Consider the following 24908-nt stretch of genomic DNA (forward strand, 5'->3'; position numbering starts at 1 on the left):
GGTCAGGTCAGGGGGGCAGTAATACATGATGATGGTCAGGTCAGGGGGCAGTAATACATGATGATGGTCAGGTCAGGGGGCAGTAATACATGATGATGGTCAGGTCAGGGGGCAGTAATACATGATGATGGTCAGGTCATAGGTCAGGGGGGCAGTAATACATGATGATGGTCAGGTCAGGGGGGCAGTAATACATGATGATGGTCAGGTCAGGGGGGCAGTAATACATGATGATGGGTCAGGTCATAGGTCAGGGGGGCAGTAATACATGATGGGTCAGGTCATAGGTCAGGGGGGCAGTAATACATGATGATGGTCAGGTCATAGGTCAGGGGGGCAGTAATACATGATGGGTCAGGTCATAGGTCAGGGGGGCAGTAATACATGATGGGTCAGGTCATAGGTCAGGGGGCAGTAATACATGATGATGGTCAGGTCATAGGTCAGGGGGGCAGTAATACATGATGATGGTCAGGTCATAGGTCAGGGGGGCAGTAATACATGATGATGGTCAGGTCATAGGTCAGGGGGCAGTAATACATGATGGGTCAGGTCATAGGTCAGGGGGCAGTAATACATGATGATGGTCAGGTCATAGGTCAGGGGGCAGTAATACATGATGGGTCAGGTCATAGGTCAGGGGGCAGTAATACATGATGATGGTCAGGTCAGGGGGCAGTAATACATGATGATGGTCAGGTCAGGGGGGCAGTAATACATGATGGGTCAGGTCATAGGTCAGGGGGCAGTAATACATGATGATGGTCAGGTCATAGGTCAGGGGGGCAGTAATACATGATGATGGTCAGGTCAGGTGGGCAGTAATACATGATGATGGTCAGGTCATAGGTCTGGTTATGTTTCAATTATAAATCAATCTTAATGTGACTTGGATTTAAAAGGATAATTGTCGGTGTCCAACTCAGATTCAGATATTTATGTCTCAGCGTTCAAAGCCACGGCCAGCTCTGGTTGGTGTTGGTCACGGGGATTCTCTTGGCTGTTCTGTAATGGCTTTATTGCCTTGACTGCGTTCGCCCCGTTGTCAGTTACGACGAGTACGATCTTCTCCTCTGCTATGTCCCATGCATCCAATTTGCGGTCAATTACCTCTCCAGTGTGTGGATGCTAAATCCGATGGCGGTTGAGCAACGCATGCTGTTCCTTGTTGGAGGAGGAGTGATAGAAGCAGAATGATATGCCCTTAAATAAAACAGTCAGTCCTTGCGTTGGGCCGAAAGGTCGCTGGTTCAAATCCCAGAAAAATCTGCTCTTGAGCAAGGCAATTAACCCCCAACAACAACTGCTCCCCTGGGCGCCGATGACGTGGACGTCGATTAAGGCACCTCAAAACAATCCCAAACAGGTCTCTAATTCCTCTTCCTCTAGGTGTTCTGTGGGTTCAGTCTTGGTGTAAGGCAGTCTCTAATTCCTCTTCCTCTAGGTGTTCTGTGGGTTCAGTCTTGGTGTAAGGCAGTCTCTAAATCCTCTTCCTCTAGGTGTTCTGTGGGTTCAGTCTTGGTGTAAGGCAGTCTCTAATTCCTCTTCCTCTAGGTGTTCTGTGGGTTCAGTCTTGGTGTAAGGCAGTCTCTAATTCCTCTTCCTCTAGGTGTTCTGTGGGTTCAGTCTTGGTGTAAGGCAGTCTCTAATTCCTCTTCCTCTAGGTGTTCTGTGGGTTCAGTCTTGGTGTAAGGCAGTCTCTAATTCCTCTTCCTCTAGGTGTTCTGTGGGTTCAGTCTTGGTGTAAGGCAGTCTCTAATTCCTCTTCCTCTAGGTGTTCTGTGGGTTCAGTCTTGGTGTAAGGCAGTCTCTAATTCCTCTTCCTCTAGGTGTTCTGTGGGTTCAGTCTTGGTGTAAGGCAGTCTCTAATTCTTCTTCCTCTAGGTGTTCTGTGGGTTCAGTCTTGGTGTAAGGCAGTCTCTAATTCCTCTTCCTCTAGGTGTTCTGTGGGTTCAGTCTTGGTGTAAGGCAGTCTCTAATTCCTCTTCCTCTATGTGTTCTGTGGGTTCAGTCTTGGTGTAAGGCAGTCTCTAATTCCTCTTCCTCTAGGTGTTCTGTGGGTTCAGTCTTGGTGTAAGGCAGTCTCTAATTCCTCTTCCTCTAGGTGTTCTGTGGGTTCAGTCTTGGTGTAAGGCAGTCTCTAATTCCTCTTCCTCTAGGTGTTCTGTGGGTTCAGTCTTGGTGTAAGGCAGTCTCTAATTCCTCTTCCTCTATGTGTTCTGTGGGTTCAGTCATGGTGTACAGCAGTTTGATATAAAATGAAATGATTTACTTTATTGTTCCGAAAGAGAGAGTTTCTCTAACTCCCCTCTGTCCTCTCTCTTCTCTAGGTGTTCCGTGGGTTCATCGAGGGCAACCTGGACTTTGCTCCCACCTATAAGTATGACCTGTTCTCTGACGACTACGACACCAGTGAGAAGTGTCGTACCCCCGCCTGGACTGACCGCTGCCTCTGGAAGAGGAGGAAGTGGAACTTCGACAAGACTGGTGAGAGAGCTTGGCTTGGTGTAGGAGGATGTCTGGTGCGTCTCACTAGAGTGTAAAATGGTGGATTGGTACCCAAGGATTAAAGCAGCCATGCTCTGCGTTTTTAACATACGTTACAAGTTTACTGGAAGAGTGTGTGTGTCTGTGTGTGTGTCTGTGTATTTCTGTGTGTCTGTGTGTCTGTGTGTCTGTCTGTGTGTCTGTGTGTCTGTCTGTGTGTCTGTCTGTGTGTGTGTCTGTGTGTGTGTCTGTGTGTGTGTGTGTGTGTGTGTGTGTGTGTGTGTGTGTAGCGGAGGAGATGAACATGGTAGGCCCAGTGGGAGAAGCAGATGAACAGCAGCTGTACCCTTGGAGCCCTGGGGAGCTGAAATACTACGGCAGGGCTGAGCTCAAGACCTCTGATCACAGGTAACACACACACACAGACACAGGACTCTGAAATACAACGGCAGGGCTGAGCTCAAGACCTCTGATCACAGACTAGCACTGTCTAACCGGTCTCTTCATCTCCTGTGATGGCAGTGATGGAGGGTGAGGGTTAGGTTATAACTTCTTTCCCCTCCCCAGGCCTGTGATGGCTGTGATGGATATAGATGTATTAGAGGTGGATCCAGAAGCCCGTCACCAGGTGTATAAGGAGGTGATCGCCCTGCAGGGTCCTCCTGACGGAACCATCCTGGTCTCTCTCTGCTCCTCGGGACCTGACGACTACTTTGACGATGCGCTCATCGACGAGCTGCTGGACAAGTTCGCTGTGTTTGGAGAGGTCATCCTCATCAGGTGACGGAAATACACACACACACACACACACACACACAGCTATGTTTTACTATACTTGTTTCCTTAATCCTAACCCTTACCTTGACCCCTAACCCCTAAACCTAACCCCTAACCCTAAATCTATCCCTTAAGCCTAAGTAAGGACCGGCAAAATGTCCTCACGTCTCTGGATTTTAGTTGCTTTACTATTCTTGTGAGGACTTCTGGTACTCAGTATAGTAAAACATGTACACACACACACACACACACACACACACACACCATTAGCGTCTACTTTACTTTCTAAATACAGCTAGGGTGCGTCCCAAATAGCAGTCTAATCCCTAAATAGCAGTGACTCCCTACCTGTTTTTAAACCGTGGCACACCTTGATGAAATATAACATTCTGCGGCACATAGCGCTCTGACGGTAATTGAATATTCGTGTAACTTGACGGTTACGGGTGAAGACCTCCATGAAAAATAAAATAACCGTCAAAACCGTTTTTAAACAGGCCCACATTAATTTTAATCTTACATTTCTTTACTTTATTTTCATGTAGATGAACTTGACCTAATAGGGGGAGTGTTTACTAACGATTATAAACAGTTGTTTTGTTAACTTTAGTCAGTCTATGAAATGTACTACAGCTCTTCCTCGTTCCAACGGTCTGGCTCTTCCTCGTTCCAACGGTCTGGCTCTTCCTCGTTCCAACTGTCTGGCTCTTCCTCGTTCCAACTGTCTGGCTCTTCCTCGTTCCAACGGTCTGGCTCTTCCTCGTTCCAACTGTCTGGTCCTCCTGGCTCTTCCTCGTTCCAACTGTCTTGTCCTCCTGGCTCTTCCTCGTTCCAACGGTCTGGTCCTCCTGGCTCTTCCTCGTTCCAACGGTCTGGTCCTCCTGGCTCTTCCTCGTTCCAACGGTCTGGTCCTCCTGGCTCTTCCTCGTTCCAACGGTCTGGTCCTCCTGGCTCTTCCTCGTTCCAACGGTCTGGTCCTCCTGGCTCTTCCTCGTTCCAACGGTCTGGTCCTCCTGGCTCTTCCTCGTTCCAACGGTCTGGCTCTTCCTCGTTCCAACGGTCTGGCTCTTCCTCGTTCCAACTGTCTGGTCCTCCTGGCTCTTCCTCGTTCCAACTGTCTTGTCCTCCTGGCTCTTCCTCGTTCCAACGGTCTGGCTCTTCCTCGTTCCAACGGTCTGGCTCTTCCTCGTTCCAACTGTCTGGTCCTCCTGGCTCTTCCTCGTTCCAACGGTCTGGCTCTTCCTCGTTCCAACGGTCTGGCTCTTCCTCGTTCCAACGGTCTGGCTCTTCCTCGTTCCAACGGTCTGGCTCTTCCTCGTTCCAACTGTCTGGCTCTTCCTCGTTCCAACGGTCTGGCTCTTCCTCGTTCCAACTGTCTGGTCCTCCTGGCTCTTCCTCGTTCCAACTGTCTTGTCCTCCTGGCTCTTCCTCGTTCCAACGGTCTGGCTCTTCCTCGTTCCAACGGTCTGGCTCTTCCTCGTTCCAACGGTCTGGCTCTTCCTCGTTCCAACTGTCTGGCTCTTCCTCGTTCCAACGGTCTGGTCCTCCTGGCTCTTCCTCGTTCCAACTGTCTGGTCCTCCTGGCTCTTCCTCGTTCCAACTGTCTGGTCCTCCTGGCTCTTCCTCGTTCCAACTGTCTGGTCCTCCTGGCTCTTCCTCGTTCCAACTGTCTGGTCCTCCTGGCTCTTCCTCGTTCCAACTGTCTGGTCCTCCTGGCTCTTCCTCGTTCCAACTGTCTGGTCCACCTGGCTCTTCCTCGTTCCAACGGTCTGGTCCTCCTGGCTCTTCCTCGTTCCAACTGTCTGGTCCTCCTGGCTCTTCCTCGTTCCAACGGTCTGGTCCTCCTGGCTCTTCCTCGTTCCAACTGTTTGGTCCTCCTGGCTCTTCCTCGTTCCAACTGTCTGGTCCTCCTGGCTCTTCCTCGTTCCAACTGTCTGGTCCTCCTGGCTCTTCCTCGTTCCAACGGTCTGGTCCTCCTGGCTCTTCCTCGTTCCAACTGTCTGGTCCTCCTGGCTCTTCCTCGTTCGAACGGTCTGGTCCTCCTGGCTCTTCCTCGTTCCAACGGTCTGGTCCTCCTGGCTCTTCCTCGTTCCAACGGTCTGGTCCTCCTGGCTCTTCCTCGTTCCAACGGTCTGGTCCTCCTGGCTCTTCCTCGTTCCAACGGTCTGGTCCTCCTGGCTCTTCCTCGTTCCAACGGTCTGGTCCTCCTGGCTCTTCCTCGTTCCAACGGTCTGGTCCTCCTGGCTCTTCCTCGTTCCAACTGTCTGGTCCTCCTGGCTCTTCCTCGTTCCAACGGTCTGGTCCTCCTGGCTCTTCCTCGTTCCATCGGTCTGGTCCTCCTGGCTCTTCCTCGTTCCAACGGTCTGGTCCTCCTGGCTCTTCCTCGTTCCAACTGTCTGGTCCTCCTGGCTCTTCCTCGTTCCAACGGTCTGGTCCTCCTGGCTCTTCCTCGTTCCAACGGTCTGGTCCTCCTGGCTCTTCCTCATTCCAACGGTCTGGTCCTCCTGGCTCTTCCTCGTTCCAACGGTCTGGTCCTCCTGGCTCTTCCTCGTTCCAACGGTCTGGTCCTCCTGGCTCTTCCTCGTTCCAACGGTCTGGCTCTTCCTCGTTCCAACTGTCTGGTCCTCCTGCAGCTGGTCATCTAGATGCGCGCGGGTGTAGAAGAGCTAGCCTATTCGCTATGTCACCTCATGGAAAGAAATCGTTTGTGTGGACTTTTTTTTTTATACAATGCACGTTTTTATTTCTTGCTAATAAATAAATAAATCGGTCTTCTTTAAAAAAAAAAAAAAAGTTGGATGTGTCTGACTTCATGAATTATTCAACAGCCGTCGACAGGGTTGTTCTGGCTCTGAGGTTCTGGCTCTGAGGACTATAATGGGCTAACGATGTGTCAAGTGGACAATGTGCCAATCCTATCCAACCTGCGATGGTATAATTGGATACGGAATATTTTCTTAATTGATAGTCTAATCAACGTCGCTGGTGAATAGGCTATGGATATGTTCCGTGTATTTGTGTCTATTGTAATGATGGTCAGTTTCATCTTCATACCATATTATAGCTGTCCCCTTGATACTGTCCTGGTCAAGTCATTATCTTATAGCCTACAGTCAGAAAGACTAAGGTAGGCCTAGGTTTTTTTTAAAACGTTTTTAGGAAAGGAGAAATATTTTGCTCTTGTGTCCGACATTACGCTGGTGGCTTTGATTAACGGATGCTTTTACGGGGGTGTACGTGTGTGAGTTCGCTGATTCTCTCCTTACAAGTCTGTATGTCCATTCAGAAAGTTTCCTCAAGTAGCCTGTCTGGGCTCCATCTCTTTAATACGAATCAAACGCTCCTGTCATGATTTCATCTTGTAAAAGGCCTATTTTCAGTAAAGGCCCCCTTTTTCTCACCAAGTCTGATATTTTCTGAATAATTAGGTGGAATAAATCAACAAATAGGAGCAGGTCTAGTTTAATGACGTCGTTCACACCAATTGCGAAATATCGTCCTGCCACAATCAGTCAATTATTTATTCGATTTTTGCGTCTTTTCGCGTGCAAAAATAAGCTGTTGACCAATAGACATTGTTATCTGGGACACTGCCACTGACGGGCTGTGGGTTCGTTGTGTGAATATTGTTATCTGGGACACTGCCACTGACGGGCTGTGGGTTCGTTGTGTGAATATTGTTATCTGGGACACTGCCGCTGACAGGCTGTGGGTTCGTTGTGTGAATATTGTTATCTGGGACGCTGCCGCTGACAGGCTGTGGGTTCGTTGTGTGAATATTGTTATCTGGGACACTGCCACTGACAGGCTGTGGGTTCGTTGTGTGAATATTGTTATCTGGGACACTGCCGCTGACAGGCTGTGGGTTCGTTGTGTGAATTTTTAATGAAATAATTCATTTCTCTCTGCCTGTTTTTTTTACATTTGCAATGCGGCAAGGTATCCATTTAGCCGATGTGATCACAGCACACCAGAGCTAGACCACATGTCGCTCTCGCCATTCAAACTTCCAGTTCATTACGAACGCTGTAGCCTGTTTCATAGAGGATCCATCGACGCTTCTCTTCTCCAATGGTCCTAGGCCTATTAGTTCAACAACAACAAAAATTGCTTGAAATAAGTTTCAAACTATATTGCTGTTCATTGTCTATATATATAAAGCTACTTGTTCAAGAGCTAGAGAGACGAGTGGCGTTGCCAGCGGAGATGTGTGAATTGCGCTAGAAGGGAGCAGTGAAGAAAACTGATTTTGTAAGTTATTAATTAACTTCTGTATTAAAATGCATCATTCATATGGCATCTATATTAGGCTATATATTATAGGCCTGCTAAAGTGAATCTAGGCCACCATCTGTGTTAAAAGCAACCCTAAATGACAGAGAAATAAAAAAATATCCACCGGAGTTTACCCTTTTATCAATAACTAATAAGTTGCACAGATTTAGAAAGAGCACTCCTAATTTTAAAATGTGGCGTCAACACAACCACCCAATTGTTCACTAACATTGATCGAAGGCTAATCATTAGGCTATGGACTGGTTTGCTTCATGTCTTTCTACTTCACAACAGTATATATCCCCTCTTTTAAAACGTTCCTGTTCAATGTATATGATAGGCTACATTGATTTAGCGTTATAAATGTATCATTTTTTTGTTGTTGTTGATGTCCTACAGAAAGGATTTGAATCTAAGGCCAGGTTTTTAATATGTTTTTGGGGGAATGTAGGTTTGCTTCTGTGTCTGAGTGAGAGGCGCTGCAGGCGGCTTTGATTGATGGGTCGTTTTAGGTGGGTGTGTGTGGGTGTAGAACGTTTCCTGAAATAGGCCTAGCCTGTCTGGACTGCATCTCTTTAATCAGATAGAAAAGCTACTGTGTCTTGTTGCAGGGTCAGCAAGTGCGAGGAATGACGACAGGTGCCAGTTTTGTGTTTCCTCTCATTATAATGGGGTGCTACTGAATGTAGCATATTATTTTTCCAGGTTAATAACATGGTTATATACAGGAAGTACCAGGTAATAACATGGCTATATACAGGAAGTACCAGGTAATAACATGGTTATATACAGGGAGTACCAGGTAATAACATGGCTATATACAGGGAGTACCAGGTAATAACATGGCTATATACAGGGAGTACCAGGTAATAACATGGCTATATACAGGAAGTACCAGGTAATAACATGGTTATATACAGGGAGTACCAGGTAATAACATGGCTATATACAGGAAGTACCAGGTAATAACATGGCTATATACAGGGAGTACCAGGTAATAACATGGTTATATACAGGAAGTACCAGGTAATAACATGGCTATATACAGGAAGTACCAGGTAATAACATGGTTATATACAGGGAGTACCAGGTAATAACATGGCTATATACAGGGAGTACCAGGTAATAACATGGCTATATACAGGGAGTACCAGGTAATAACATGGTTATATACAGGGAGTACCAGGTAATAACATGGCTATATACAGGGAGTACCAGGTAATAACATGGCTATATACAGGGAGTACCAGGTAATAACATGGCTATATACAGGGAGTACCAGGTAATAACATGGCTATATACAGGGAGTACCAGGTAATAACATGGCTATATACAGGGAGTACCAGGTAATAACATGACTATATACAGGGAGTACCAGGTAATAACATGGCTATATACAGGGAGTACCAGGTAATAACATGACTATATACAGGGAGTACCAGGTAATAACATGGCTATATACAGGGAGTACCAGGTAATAACATGGCTATATACAGGGAGTACCAGGTAATAACATGGCTATATACAGGGAGTACCAGGTAATAACATGACTATATACAGGGAGTACCAGGTAATAACATGGCTATATACAGGGAGTACCAGGTAATAACATGGCTATATACAGGGAGTACCAGGTAATAACATGGCTATATACAGGGAGTACCAGGTAATAACATGACTATATACAGGGAGTACCAGGTAATAACATGGCTATATACAGGGAGTACCAGGTAATAACATGGCTATATACAGGGAGTACCAGGTAATAACATGGCTATATACAGGGAGTACCAGGTAATAACATGACTATATACAGGGAGTACCAGGTAATAACATGGCTATATACAGGGAGTACCAGGTAATAACATGGCTATATACAGGGAGTACCAGGTAATAACATGGCTATATACAGGGAGTACCAGGTAATAACATGACTATATACAGGGAGTACCAGGTAATAACATGGCTATATACAGGGAGTACCAGGTAATAACATGGCTATATACAGGAAGTACCAGGTAATAACATGGCTATATACAGGGAGTACCAGGTAATAACATGGTTATATACAGGGAGTACCAGGTAATAACATGGTTATATACAGGAAGTACCAGGTAATAACATGGTTATATACAGGAAGTACCAGGTAATAACATGGCTATATACAGGGAGTACCAGGTAATAACATGGCTATATACAGGAAGTACCAGGTAATAACATGGCTATATACAGGAAGTACCAGGTAATAACATGGTTATATACAGGGAGTACCAGGTAATAACATGGTTATATACAGGGAGTACCAGGTAATAACATGGCTATATACAGGGAGTACCAGGTAATAACATGGTTATATACAGGGAGTACCAGGTAATAACATGGCTATATACAGGGAGTACCAGGTAATAACATAGCTATATACAGAGAGTACCAGGTAATAACATGGTTATATACAGGAAGTACCAGGTAATAACATGGCTGTATACAGGAAGTACCATTTAATAACATGGTTATATACAGGGAGTACCAGGTAATAACATGGTTATATACAGGAAGTACCAGGTAATAACATGGCTATATACAGGAAGTACCAGGTAATAACATGGTTATATACAGGAAGTACCAGGTAATAACATGGCTATAGACAGGAAGTACCAGGTAATAACATGGTTATATACAAGAAGTACCAGGTAATAACATGGCTATATACAGGAAGTACCAGGTAATAACATGGCTATATACAGGGAGTACCAGGTAATAACATGGCTATATACAGGGAGTACCAGGTAATAACATGGCTATATACAGGGAGTACCAGGTAATAACATGGCTATATACAGGGAGTACCAGGTAATAACATGGCTATATACAAGGAGTACCAGGTAATAACATGGCTATATACAGGGAGTACCAGGTAATAACATGGTTATATACAGGGAGTACCAGGTAATAACATGGCTATATACAGGGAGTACCAGGTAATAACATGGCTATATACAGGAAGTACCAGGTAATAACATGGCTATATACAGGGAGTACCAGGTAATAACATGGCTATATACAGGGAGTACCAGGTAATAACATGGTTATATACAGGGAGTACCAGGTAATAACATGGCTATATACAGGGAGTACCAGGTAATAACATGGCTATATACAGGAAGTACCAGGTAATAACATGGCTATATACAGGGAGTACCAGGTAATAACATGGTTATATACAAGAAGTACCAGGTAATAACATGGCTATATACAGGAAGTACCAGGTAATAACATGGCTATATACAGGAAGTACCAGGTAATAACATGGCTATATACAGGGAGTACCAGGTAATAACATGGCTATATACAGGGAGTACCAGGTAATAACATGGCTATATACAGGAAGTACCAGGTAATAACATGGCTATATACAGGGAGTACCAGGTAATAACATGGTTATATACAGGGAGTACCAGGTAATAACATGGCTATATACAGGAAGTACCAGGTAATAACATGGCTATATACAGGAAGTTCCAGGTAATAACATGGTTATATACACGGGGTGCCAGTACCGAGTCGATGTGCAGGGGTACGAGGTAATAACATGGTTATATACACGGGGTGCCAGTACCGAGTCGATGTGCAGGGGTACGAGGTAATAACATGGTTATATACAGGAAGTACCAGTACATTTTTTTTGTTTTTTAGCTCTGGTAAAATTGGTCTGAACGGTTTGGGCTACAGGCTAGTGGTTTTCTGCATTATGAAGTTTCAACCACGAAGTCATGCTCTGTTTGTTTCTATGGCAGAGGCTGTGGTATATGTATGTAAATGTACAGTGCCTTCGGAAAGTATTCAGGCCTCTTGACTTTTTCCACATTTTGTTACGTTACAGCCTTATTCTAAAATTGATTACAAAAAAATTACATCTCATCAATCTACACATAATGCCACATAATGACAAAGCAAAACAGGTTTTTAAACATTCTTGCAAATGTATTAAAAATAAAATACGGAAATATCACATTTACATAAGTATTCAGACCCCTTACTCAGTACTTTGTAGCAGCACCTTTGGCAGCGATTACAGCATTGATTATTCTGGGGTATGACGCTACAAGCTTGGCACACCTGTATTTGGGGAGTTTCTCCCATTTTTCTCTGCAGATCCGTTGCTGCACAGCTATTTTCAGGTCTCTCCAGAGATGTTTGATAGGGTTCAAGTCCGGCCTCTGGCTGGGCCACTCAATTACATTCAGAGACTTGTTCAATCTTGGTTTCATCAGACCAGAGAATCTTGTTTCTCATGGTCTGAGAGTCTTTAAGTGCCTTTTGGCAAACTCCAAGTGGGCTGTCATGTGCCTTTTACTGAGGAGTGGCTTCCATCTGGCCACTCTACCATAAAGGCCTGATTGGTGGAGTGCTGCAGAGACGGTTGTCCTTCTGGAAGGTTCTCCCATCTCCACAGAGGAACTCTGGAGCTCTGTCAGAGTGACCATCAGGTTCTTGGTCCTCCCTGACCAAGGCCCTTCTCCCCCGATTGCTCAGTTTGGCCGGGCGGCCAGCTCTAGGAAGAGTCTTGGTGGTTCCAAACTTCTTCCATTTAAGAATGATGGAGGACACTGTGTTCTTAGGGACCTTCAATGCTGCAGAAATGTTTTGGTACCCTTCCCTAGATCTGTGCCTCGACACAATCCTGTCTCTGAGCGCTGCGGACAATTCCTTCGACCTCATGGCTTGGTTTTTGCTCTGACATGCACTGTCAACTGTGGGACCTTATATAGACAGGTGTGTGCCTTTCCAAGTCAGGTCCAATCATTGTAATTTACCACAGGTGGACTCCAATGAAGTTGTAGAAACATCTCAAGGATGATCAATGGAAACAGGATGCACCTGAGCTCAATTTCGAGTCTCATAGCAAAGGGTCTGAATACTTATGTAAATAAGGTATTTCTGTATTTTTTTTTTGCAAAGATTTCTAAAAACCTGTTTTCACTTTGTCATTATGGGGTATTGTGTGTAGATTGCTGAGAAAAACAAATAATGTAATCAATTTTAGAATAAGGCTGTAACGTAACAAAATGTGGAAAAAGTCAAGGGGTCTGAATGCTTTCACATAGACTAGGTACTGGTACTCCCTTACTTTCCGAATGCACTGTATATCTGTGGTTTATTGGACCTAATGAAAACATCTTCCCAAGCATCCACACTATGTTTTGAATTAACCGGCTAACTGATTGCTACTTAGTTAACTTGCTCACTTTTTGACAACGTTTTTGCCGTCTTGCTTATGATGCAATCCGTTCCTTTTTATGAGAATCAATCACATCCATTCCAGATAATTGATTAGATATTGAATGCATCTCTTTAATACCTTGAATTGTCTCTCCTGTCTAGGTTTGTGGAGGAGAAGATGTGGGTGACGTTTCTAGAGGGTTATTCTGCTCTGGCTGCCCTGTCTCTGAGCGCCTCCACGGTGAGTACACAACGTTACTGCAACATTACAACAACGTTACTGCAACATTACAACAACGTTACTGCAACATTACAACGACGTTACTGGAACGTTACTGCAACATTACAACAACGTTACTGCAACATTACAACAACGTTACTGCAACATTACAACAACGTTACTGCAACATTACAACAACATTACTGCAACATTACAACAACCCTACTGCAACATTACAACAACCCTACAACATGACACATTTACATCATTTAGCAGACGCTCTTATCCAGAGCGACTTACAAATTGGTGCATTCACCCTATGATAGCCAGTGGGACAACCACCTTTTTTTTATTTTTTTTTTATTATTTCTTTATGGGGTTGGGGGAAGATGGATTACTTTATCCTATCCCAGGTATTCCTTAAAGAGGTGAGGTTTCAAGTGTCTCCGGAAGGTGGTGAGTGACTCCGCTGTCCTGGCGTCGTGAGGGAGCTTGTTCCACCATTGGGGTGCCAGAGCAGCGAACAGTTTTGACTGGGCTGAGCGGGAACTGTGCTTCCGTAGAGGTAGGGGGGCCAGCAGGCCAGAGGTGGATGAACGCAGTGCCCTCGTTTGGGTGTAGGGTCTGATCAGAGCCTGAAGGTACGGAGGTGCCGTTCCCCTCACAGCTCCGTAGGCAAGCACCATGGTCTGGGAGTAGATGCAAGCCTCAACTTATGACACACAACCTTACGCTGATCATACAGATACACTTCAACGCTACTGCAACGTCGCAGCAACGCTCGGACAACGTCACAGCAACACTCGGACAACGTCACAGCAACACTCGGACAACGTCACAGCAACACTCGGACAACGTCACAGCAACACTCGGGCAACGTTGATTCACACACTGATAAGCTGCATTGTAATATTTTTCTCTGTGCGTTTCTCTCTCTGCGTGTGTCCGTGCGTGTGTGTGTGTCCGTGCGTGTGTGTCCGTGCGTGTGTGTCCGTGCGTGTGTGTCCGTGCGTGTGTGTCCGTGCGTGTGTGTCCGTGCGTGTGTGTCCGTGCGTGCGTGTGTGTGTGTGTGTGTGTGTGTGTGTGTGTGTGTGTGTGTGTGTCCGTGCGTGTGTGTGTCCGTGCGTGTGTGTGTCCGTGCGTGTGTGTCCGTGCGTGTCCTTGCGTGTGTGTCCTTGCGTGTGTGTGTCCGTGCGTGTGTGTGTCCGTGCGTGTGTGTGTCCGTGCGTGTGTGTGTCCGTGCGTGTGTGTGTCCGTGCGTGTGTGTGTCCGTGCGTGTGTGTGTCCGTGCGTGTGTGTGTCCGTGCGTGTGTGTGTCCGTGCGTGTGTGTGTCCGTGCGTGTGTGTGTCCGTGCGTGTGTGTCTCTGTGTGTGTGTGTGTCCGTGCGTGTGTGTCTCTGTGTGTGTGTGTGTGTCCGTGCGTGTGTGTGTCCGTGCGTGTGTGTGTCCGTGCGTGTGTGTCTCTGTGCGTGTGTGTGTCCGTGCGTGTGTGTGTCCGTGCGTGTGTCTCTGTGTGTGTGTCTCTGTGCGTGTGTCTCTGTGCGTGTGTGTGTCCGTGCGTGTGTGTGTGTCCGTGCGTGTGTGTGTCCGTGCGTGTGTGTGTGTCCGTGCGTGTGTCTGTGCGTGTGTCTCTCTGTGTGTGTCTCTGTGCGTGTGTGTGTCCGTGCGTGTGTGTCTCTGTGTGTGTCTCTGTGTGCGTGTGTCCGTGCGTGTGTCTCTGTGTGTGTGTGTCCGTGCGTGTGTGTGTCTGTGTGTGTGTCTGTGTGTGTGTCTCTGTGCGTGTGTGTGTCCGTGCGTGTCTCTCTGTGTGTGTGTCCGTGCGTGTGTGTCTCTGTGTGTGTGTGTCTCTGTGCGTGTGTGTCTCTGTGTGTTTGTCTGTGTGTGTGTGTCCGTGCGTGTGTGTCCGTGTGTGTGTGTCTCTGTGCGTGTGTGTCTCTGTGTGTGTGTGTCCGTGCGTGTGTGTGTCCGTGCGTGTGTGTGTCCGTGCGTGTGTGTGTCCGTGCGTGTGTGTGTCCGTGCGTGTGTGTGTCCGTGCGTGTGTGTGTCCGTGCGTGTGTGTGTCCGTGCGTGTGTGTCTCTGTGCGTGTGTGTGTCCGTGCGTGTGTGTGTCCGTGCGTGTGTGTCTCTGTGCGTGTGTGTCTCTGTGTGTGTGTGTCCGTGCGTGTGTGTGTCCGTGCGTGTGTGTGTCCGTGCGTGTGTGTCTCTGTGCGTGTGTGTCTCTGTGTGTAGGTGCTGGGGAAGGTGATAGACATCCGTCTAAAGAGTTCAGGCTGGATCAAGAGTCTGGAGGAGGAGATGAGTGTAGAGAGGATCTGTGGATCTGTCCCGACCTCCGCCAGCTCCTCTCTGCTGGCTGAGGACGCTGATATGGGAGACGATGATTATGATATGGAGGGTAAGAAGGGGGGATGATTATGATGTGGAGGGTAAGAAGGGGGGGTGATTATGATATGGAGGGTAAGGAGGGGGGGGTGATTATGATGTGGAGGGTAAGGGGGGATGATTATGATATGGAGGGTAAGGAGGGGGGGTGATTATGATATGGAGGGTAAGGAGGGGGGGTGATTATGATATGGAGGGTAAGGAGGGGGGGTGATTATGATATGGAGGGTAAGGAGGGGGGGTGATTATGATGTGGAGGGTAAGGAGGGGGGGTGATTATGATATGGAGGGTAAGGAGGGGGGGATGATTATGATGTGGAGGGTAAGGAGGGGGGGTGATTATGATATGGAGGGTAAGGAGGGGGGGTGATTATGATATGGAGGGTAAGGAGGGGGGGTGATTATGATATGGAGGGTAAGGAGGGGGGGTGATTATGATATGGAGGGTAAGGAGGGGGGTGATTATGATATGGAGGGTAAGGAGGGGGGGTGATTATGATATGGAGGGTAAGAAGGGGGGATGATTATGATGTGGAGGGTAAGAACGGGGGGGATGATTATGATATGGAGGGTAAGAAGGGGGGGTGATTATGATATGGAGGGTAAGAAGGGGGGGATGATTATGATATGGAGGGTAAGAAGGGGGGGATGATTATGATGTGGAGGGTAAGAAGGGGGGGATGATTATGATGTGGAGGGTAAGGGTTGTGGGGGGGGGGGGGGGGGGGTTAAAGAAGGCTGATGTGGGAGAAGATAATTACGGTTAAAACCATCCTCCATATTGCCTTCTTCCAAGCTGTATAGTTACAGAAGAGAGAGATCTATGCAGAGGAGGAAGTCACTGTAGCAGTCCACCTCTAGACAAGTCAATTACGTTTTCCTAGTGAGTCTTTCTCTCTTGGTAGATCCGTGTGTGTTTCTTATCTCTCTGTGTGTCTTTCCACCAGGTGACGTGGATGAGGAGGTGGAGGATATTCTCCCCCAACACCTTCAGCCTGGTGCAGGCCCCGCACCACTCTCCTCCCCCTTCCCCTCCCCCCGGGGCAGCCCCTCTCACTCCCCCACCCACGGAGAACCTGCTGCCCCCAGCAGACCCAGCCGATCTGCCCCACGCTCCGCAGGACCCCCGCAAGGTACACACGCCCCAGCGGAACACTGCAGCGTACACACACACACACACTGCCAGACCCCCGCAAGGCACCATTACACACACACACACACACACACACACCACACACACCACACACACACACACTGCCAGACCCTCGCAAGGCACCATTACACAAACACACACACACACACACACACACACACAAGATGTACTGGTTTACTGATATAAATGATAATTGTGCTCTTTCTAACTGCTGCATGGCAGGAGTGTTAAGCCCTGCCCCCAGCAGGAGACCAAGCATTGACCCAGCAGGTAAAACAGTGTTAAGCCCCGCCCCCAGCAGGTAAAACAGTGTTAAGCCCCGCCCCCCAGCAGGTAAAACAGTGTTAAGCCCCGCCCCCAGCAGGAGACCAAGCATTGACCCAGCAGGTAAAACAGTGTTAAGCCCCGCCCCCAGCAGGTAAAACAGTGCTAAGCCCCGCCCCCAGCAGGTAAAACAGTGTTAAGCCCCGCCCCCAGCAGGAGACCAAGCATTGACCCAGCAGGTAAAACAGTGTTTAGCCCCGCCCACAGCAGGAGACCAAGCATTGACCCAGCAGGTAAAACAGTGTTAAGCCCCGCCCCCAGCAGGAGACCAAGCATTGACCCAGCAGGTAAAACAGTGTTAAGCCCCGCCCCAGCAGGTAAAACAGTGTTAAGCCCCGCCCCCAGCAGGAGACCAAGCATTGACCCAGCAGGTAAAACAGTGTTAAGCCCCGCCCACAGCAGGAGACCAAGCATTGACCCAGCAGGTAAAACAGTGTTAAGCCCCGCCCCCAGCAGGAGACCAAGCATTGACCCAGCAGGTAAAACAGTGTTAAGCCCCGCCCCCAGCAGGAGACCAAGCATTGACCCAGCAGGTAAAACAGTGTTAAGCCCCGCCCCCAGCAGGAGACCAAGCATTGACCCAGCAGGTAAAACAGTGTTAAGCCCCGCCCCCAGCAGGAGACCAAGCATTGACCCAGCAGGTAAAACAGTGTTAAGCCCCGCCCCCAGCAGGAGACCAAGCATTGACCTAGCAGGTAAAACAGTGTTAAGCCCCGCCCCCAGCAGGAGACCAAGCATTGACCCAGCAGGTAAAACAGTGTTAAGTCCCGCCCCCAGCAGGTAAAACAGTGTTAAGCCCCGCCCCCAGCAGGTAAAACAGTGTTAAGCCCCGCCCCCCAGCAGGTAAAACAGTGTTAAGCCCCGCCCCCAGCAGGAGACCAAGCATTGACCCAGCAGGTAAAACAGTGTTAAGCCCCGCCCCCAGCAGGAGACCAAGCATTGACCTAGCAGGTAAAACAGTGTTAAGCCCCGCCCCCAGCAGGAGACCAAGCATTGACCCAGCAGGTAAAACAGTGTTAAGCCCCGCCCCCAGCAGGAGACCAAGCATTGACCCAGCAGGTAAAACAGTGTTAAGCCCCGCCCCCAGCAGGAGACCAAGCATTGACCTAGCAGGTAAAACAGTGTTAAGCCCCGCCCCCAGCAGGAGACCAAGCATTGACCCAGCAGGTAAAACAGTGTTAAGTCCCGCCCCCAGCAGGTAAAACAGTGTTAAGCCCCGCCCCCAGCAGGTAAAACAGTGTTAAGCCCCGCCCCCAGCAGGAGACCAAGCAGGAGTGTTAAGCCCTGCCCCCAGCAGGAGACCAAGCATTGACCCAGCAGGTAAAACAGTGTTAAGCCCCGCCCCCAGCAGGTAAAAGTGTTAAGCCCCGCCCCCAGCAGGTAAAACAGTGTTAAGCCCCGCCCCCAGTAGGAGACCAAGCATTGACTCAGCAGGTAAAACAGTGTTAAGCCCCGCCCCAGCAGGAGACCAAGCATTGACCCAGCAGGTAAAACAGTGTTAAGCCCCGCCCCCAGCAGGTAAAACAGTGTTAAGCCCCGCCACAGCAGGTAAAACAGTGTTAAGCCCCGCCCCCAGCAGGAGACCAAGCATTGACCCAGCAGGTAAAACAGTGTTAAGCCCCGCCCCAGCAGGTAAAACAGTGTTAAGCCCCGCCCCCAGCAGGAGACCAAGCATTGACCCAGCAGGTAAAACAGTGTTAAGCCCCGCCCCAGCAGGTAAAACAGTGTTAAGCCCCGCCCCCAGCAGGAGACCAAGCATTGACCCAGCAGGTAAAACAGTGTTAAGCCCCGCCCCCTGCAGGTAAAACAGTGCTAAGCCCCGACCCCAGCAGGTAAAACAGTGTTAAGCCCCGCCCCCAGCAGGAGACCAAGCATTGACCTAGCAGGTAAAACAGTGTTTAGCCCCGCCCACAGCAGGAGACCAAGCATTGACCCAGCAGGTAAAACAGTGTTAAGCCCCGCCCCCAGCAGGAGACCAAGCATTGACCCAGTAGGTAAAACAGTGTTAAGTCCCGCCCCAGCAGGTAAAACAGTGTTAAGCCCCGCCCCCAGCAGGAGACCAAGCATTGACCCAGCAGGTAAAACAGTGTTAAGCCCCGCCCCAGCAGGAGACCAAGCATTGACCCAGCAGGTAAAACAGTGTTAAGCCCCGCCCCCAGCAGGTAAAACAGTGTTAAGCCCCGCCCCAGCAGGTAAAACAGTGTTAAGCCCCGCCCCCAGCAGGTAAAACAGTGTTAAGCCCCGCCCCCAGCAGGAGACCAAGCATTGACCCAGCAGGTAAAACAGTGTTAAGCCCCACCCCCAGCAGGTAAAACAGTGTTAAGCCCTGCCCCCAGCAGGTAAAACAGTGTTAAGCCCCGCCCCAGCAGGTAAAACAGTGTTAAGCCCCGCCCCCAGCAGGTAAAACAGTGTTAAGCCCCGCCCCCAGCAGGAGACCAAGCATTGACCCAGCAGGTAAAACAGTGTTAAGCCCCGCCCCCAGCAGGTAAAACAATGTTAAGCCCCGCCCCCCAGCAGGTAAAACAGTGTTAAGCCCTGCCCCCAGCAGGAGACCAAGCATTGACCCAGCAGGTAAAACAGTGTTAAGCCCCGCCCCCAGCAGGAGACCAAGCATTGACCTAGCAGGTAAAACAGTGTTAAGCCCCGCCCCCAGCAGGAGACCAAGCATTGACCCAGCAGGTAAAACAGTGTTAAGCCCCGCCCCCAGCAGGAGACCAAGCATTGACCTAGCAGGTAAAACAGTGTTAAGCCCCGCCCCCAGCAGGAGACCAAGCATTGACCCAGCAGGTAAAACAGTGTTAAGCCCCGCCCCCAGCAGGAGACCAAGCATTGACCTAGCAGGTAAAACAGTGTTAAGCCCCGCCCCCAGCAGGAGACCAAGCATTGACCCAGCAGGTAAAACAGTGTTAAGTCCCGCCCCCAGCAGGAGACCAAGCATTGACCCAGCAGGTAAAACAGTGTTAAGTCCCGCCCCCAGCAGGTAAAACAGTGTTAAGCCCCGCCCCCAGCAGGTAAAACAGTGTTAAGCCCCGCCCCCAGCAGGAGACCAAGCAGGAGTGTTAAGCCCCGCCCCCAGCAGGTAAAACAGTGTTAAGCCCCGCCCCCAGCAGGTAAAACAGTGTTAAGCCCCGCCCCAGCAGGTAAAACAGTGTTAAGCCCCGCCCCCAGCAGGAGACCAAGCATTGACCCAGCAGGTAAAACAGTGTTAAGCCCCGCCCCAGCAGGTAAAACAGTGTTAAGCCCCGCCCCCAGCAGGAGACCAAGCATTGACCCAGCAGGTAAAACAGTGTTAAGCCCCGCCCCAGCAGGTAAAACAGTGTTAAGCCCCGCCCCCAGCAGGAGACCAAGCATTGACCCAGCAGGTAAAACAGTGTTAAGCCCCGCCCCCAGCAGGAGACCAAGCATTGACCCAGCAGGTAAAACAGTGTTAAGCCCCGCCCCCAGCAGGAGACCAAGCATTGACCCAGCAGGTAAAACAGTGTTAAGCCCCTCCCCCAGCAGGTAAAACAGTGTTAAGCCCCGCCCCCCGTAGGTAAAACAGTGTTAAGCCCCTCCCCCAGCAGGTAAAATAGTGTTAAGCCCCGCCCCCCCCCCCGCAGGTAAAACAGTGTTAAGCCCCTCCCCCAGCAGGTAAAACAGTGTTAAGCCCCGCCCCCAGCTGCTTTAGGTGTTTAGTTAGCAGTGTGTGTTCAGCTCCACCAGAGGATCCCTGTTCAGGACCCGTGATGTGCTGATTAGACTGTTGCTCCCTTTAGTTAGCAGTGTGTGTTCAGCTCCACCAGAGGATCCCTGTTCAGGACCCGTGATGTGCTGATTAGACTGTTGCTCCCTTTAGTTAGCAGTGTGTGTTCAGCTCCACCAGAGGATCCCTGTTCAGGACCCGTGATGTGTTGATTAGACTGTTGCTCCCAGCCTCTTTATGTTTGAGCTGTGTTCTGAACTATGCAATTCACACACAACCTCAAAACAGCCTAATAGTTTGTGTCCCAGTTGCTGTCTGTTTGTTAAATACATTTGAGTCTGGTAAAAATGAAAATTGTACTGCAGGACTAGGAATTAGACACTGGTGCATGACATTGACTGTTCTCTCTGTCTGTCTCTCTCTCTCTCTCTCTCTGTCTCGCTGTCTCTCTCTCTCTCTCGCTGTCTGTCTCTCGCTGTCTCTCTCTCGCTCTGTCTGTCTCTGTCTGTCTCTGTCTGTCTCTGTCTGTCTCTGTCTGTGTCTGTCTGTCTCTCTCTCTCTCTCTCGGTCTCTCTCTCGCTGTCTCTCTCTCGCTGTCTCTGTCTCTGTCTCTGTCTCTCTGTTTCTGTCTCTGTCTGTCTGTCTGTCTGTCTGTCTGTCTGTCTGTCTGTCTGTCTGTCTGTCTCTCTCTGTCTCTCTCTCTGTCTCTCTCTGTCTCTCTGTCTCTCTCTCTCTCGGTCTCTCTCTCGCTGTCTCTCTCTCGCTGTCTCTCTCTCGCTGTCTCTGTCTCTGTCTCTCTGTCTCTGTCTCTCTCTCTCTCTGTCTGTCTCTCTCTCTGTCTCTCTCTCTGTCTCTCTCTCTGTCTCTCTCTCTGTCTCTCTCTCTCTGTCTCTCTCTCTCTCTCTCTCTCTCTCTCTCTCTCTCTCTCTCTCTCTCTCTCTCTCTCTGTCTCTGTCTCTGTCTCTGTCTCTCTGTCTCTCCTCTTTCCCAGGGACTCCAGTGGACTTCCAGCCTGGTGCTCCTCAAGCCCTGGAGCCTAAACGCCCCCCTCCTCCTCGCCCCAACGCCCCCCCAGCCCGACCTGCTCCTCCTCAACGCCCTCCTCCTCCCTCAGGTATTGGCTGTCTCGATATACACCTTTACACCACGTTGACCTTGTTCTCCTACTACTATGTGCATTCCAAATGAAACGCCATTCCCTGTATTTTCACCAGGACCCATAGGTTTGTTAAGAATCAGGTGGTTGAATATGATATTCTGGTTAAATGTGTACTGTATAGATGTTCAGTTGACTGGTGGAACCATATAATTACATATTACAACTCTAGAATGGACAATGGGATCCTAACAACATGATTAAAAATCCATCCATCTTGGTAAAGGAAAAACTGTAATTGAGTAGGGTAACAGTAGGTGTAACACTGTATTCTCCCTCTGTACCTTCCTTCCTGCTTGAAGAAAGCCTAAGCCCTATGCCTGGGAGAAGAGGCATGGGAGGTAAAGGCTTTGTGGTAGATAGATGGATGTTCTATTGTAATATCACTGCTGCTGTGTAATACTGTATGTGCTGTGGTGGCTAACTGTAATGGGCCTCTAGCAGTTAGCACTAGTGGACACCTGTATGGTGGTTTACGTGCAACGTGGCTCATTCGTGCAGGTGGTTAGCTCAGTTCTACAGGAATGTGAGGCCTGGCACAGAATATTGCTGCTCCCCAGGGATTTTCCTGCACACAAATCAACAATGACTTCACAGTCAGTTAGCCTCTTCATCAGTTAGCCGCATCGTCAGTTAGCCCAGCCTCTTCGTCAGTTAGCCCAGCCTCTTCGTCAGTTAGCCCAGCCTCTTCGTCAGTTAGCCCAGCCGCATCGTCAGTTAGCCCAGCCTCTTCGTCAGTTAGCCCAGCCTCTTCGTCAGTTAGCCCAGCCTCTTCGTCAGTTAGCCCAGCCTCATCGTCAGTTAGCCCAGCCTCATCGTCAGTTAGCCTCATCATCATCATCATCATCATCATCATCCAGTGTTAGGGTTGTATTGTGGTTCTGTCTTGTTCTTCATTTTGAGCCCTGTGTTCACGTTCCTCCACTCTTAAGACTTTGGAGAATATTCTGGAGAAAGTACACTAAGCCCTGCTCTGGCAAGGAGGGGCAGCGAAGGTAAAACATCTGTGGATCTGAATGTATAGGCTAGATTGGCTACTACATGGTTTCTACACATAGAGTTGGATAAATGGCGCATCTTTGCCACAATGGCCTTTGTGACCATCCGGACAATAGAGATGTTGTCAGTCCTCAATGGCACCATGGAAATATTATATTTCTATGAATGGCACTGCCCCGTGTTAAAACAGGCTTTGTGGCAAGTGAGTCCTCTATCTAACTCTATGATTGTCCAATAGAATGAAAACAGAAATAGCCTTCTGTGTGGTTACTCTGAGAGTAGAATTGAATGTTTTAGTGTTGAGGTATAGGCTATGTGTTGTTGTTATTAATGTAGCCTATTTAGAATGGCTTGTGTTTTGTGATTTGTGGTTAAGGTGGTAATGTAAATAGAGCGTCTCCCCTAGAATCAGCCAGGTCGTCCCTTCTATCAGTTTACTCTCTGAGAGTAGAACGCAACCTGAGGCTAGGCCAATGGTTTTTAATACCTCTTCTTCGGGGGACTCTCGGACGTTTTACAATTGTGTGTTGTTCCCCCTGATTCACCTAGTCATGGGCTTGATGATTAGTTGACCAGTTGAATCAGGTGTCCTAGCTCTGGAATAGATCAAATACATGGAACGTCTGGGAGTCACCGAAGAGAGGTTTGAACACCGCTGGGCTGGGCTATATATCTGCATCCCAAATGGCACCCTATTCCTTAGATAGTGCACTACTTGTTTATTGAGGATGCAGCCTATTTAAAATAACTTGTTTTGTGTACTAGTGATTTAGGTGGTTAAGCCTATGAAGAAGTGGAGAATGTGTTGTAGTGAGGTGTTTGTTCGGCGCTGACAGAATGTGTTGTAGTGAGGTGTTTGTTTGGCGCTGACAGAATGTGTTGTAGTGAGGTGTTTGTTTGGCGCTGACAGAATGTGTTGTAGTGAGGTGTTTGTTTGGCGCTGACAGAATGTGTTGTAGTGAGGTGTTTGTTTGGCGCTGACAGAATGTGTTGTAGTGAGGTGTTTGTTTGGCGCTGACAGAATGTGTTGTAGTGAGGTGTTTGTTTGGCGCTGACAGAATGTGTTGTAGTGAGGTGTTTGTTTGGCTCTGACAGAATGTGTTGTAGTGAGGTGTTTGGCGCTGACATAATGTGTTGTAGTGAGGTGTTTGTTCGGCGCTGACAGAATGTGTTGTAGTGAGGTGTTTGTTTGGCGCTGACAGAATGTGTTGTAGTGAGGTGTTTGTTCGGCGCTGACAGAATGTGTTGTAGTGAGGTGTTTGTTTGGCGCTGACAGAATGTGTTGTAGTGAGGTGTTTGTTTGGCGCTGACAGAATGTGTTGTAGTGAGGTGTTTGTTTGGCGCTGACAGAATGTGTTGTAGTGAGGTGTTTGTTTGGCGCTGACAGAATGTGTTGTAGTGAGGTGTTTGTTTGGCGCTGACAGAATGTGTTGTAGTGAGGTGTTTGTTTGGCGCTGACAGAATGTGTTGTAGTGAGGTGTTTGTTTGGCGCTGACAGAATGTGTTGTAGTGAGGTGTTTGTTTGGCGCTGACAGAATGTGTTGTAGTGAGGTGTTTGTTTGGCTCTGACAGAATGTGTTGTAGTGAGGTGTTTGGCGCTGACATAATGTGTTGTAGTGAGGTGTTTGTTCGGCGCTGACAGAATGTGTTGTAGTGAGGTGTTTGTTTGGCGCTGACAGAATGTGTTGTAGTGAGGTGTTTGTTCGGCGCTGACAGAATGTGTTGTAGTGAGGTGTTTGTTTGGCGCTGACAGAATGTGTTGTAGTGAGGTGTTTGTTTGGCGCTGACAGAATGTGTTGTAGTGAGGTGTTTGTTTGGCGCTGACAGAATGTGTTGTAGTGAGGTGTTTGTTTGGCGCTGACAGAATGTGTTGTAGTGAGGTGTTTGTTTGGCGCTGACAGAATGTGTTGTAGTGAGGTGTTTGTTTGGCGCTGACAGAATGTGTTGTAGTGAGGTGTTTGTTCGGCGCTGACAGAATGTGTTGTAGTGAGGTGTTTGTTTGGCGCTGACAGAATGTGTTGTAGTGAGGTGTTTGTTTGGCGCTGACAGAATGTGTTGTAGTGTAAGTTGAAACGGACGGTAGGTGATGAAAAGTAGCCTAATGTTAAAGTCTGGTTTCCTTTGTGCTGCTTCTGCCTGTGAAGGACAAAAAAGCCCTGCGCTCACTAGACCCGCCTCAGGTGAGTAGTGACAGCTGTTATAACACCTCATAGTTCTGTTATGTGATAAACAT

The 24908-nt window shown here is 48.6% G+C and overlaps 1 protein-coding gene across 1 annotated transcript in view; it reads left to right on the top strand.

The window, feature by feature from the left end:
* LOC311099895 (synaptojanin-1-like) overlaps positions 1–24908 on the top strand; it is an 88812-nt gene that overhangs the window by 57384 nt on the left and 6520 nt on the right. Inside the window, exons 18-26 of the mRNA XM_084140614.1 lie at positions 2331–2487; positions 2778–2895; positions 3055–3267; positions 12922–13000; positions 15209–15374; positions 16309–16494; positions 21512–21634; positions 21979–22031; positions 24820–24855. Coding sequence (XP_083996740.1) covers positions 2331–2487; positions 2778–2895; positions 3055–3267; positions 12922–13000; positions 15209–15374; positions 16309–16494; positions 21512–21634; positions 21979–22031; positions 24820–24855 — 1131 coding nt within the window. The remainder of the gene's footprint in view (positions 1–2330; positions 2488–2777; positions 2896–3054; positions 3268–12921; positions 13001–15208; positions 15375–16308; positions 16495–21511; positions 21635–21978; positions 22032–24819; positions 24856–24908) is intronic.

Source organism: Coregonus lavaretus, assembly GCF_964263955.1.
Source record: "Coregonus lavaretus genome assembly, chromosome: 24".
Taxonomy (NCBI): Eukaryota; Metazoa; Chordata; class Actinopteri; order Salmoniformes; family Salmonidae; genus Coregonus; species Coregonus lavaretus.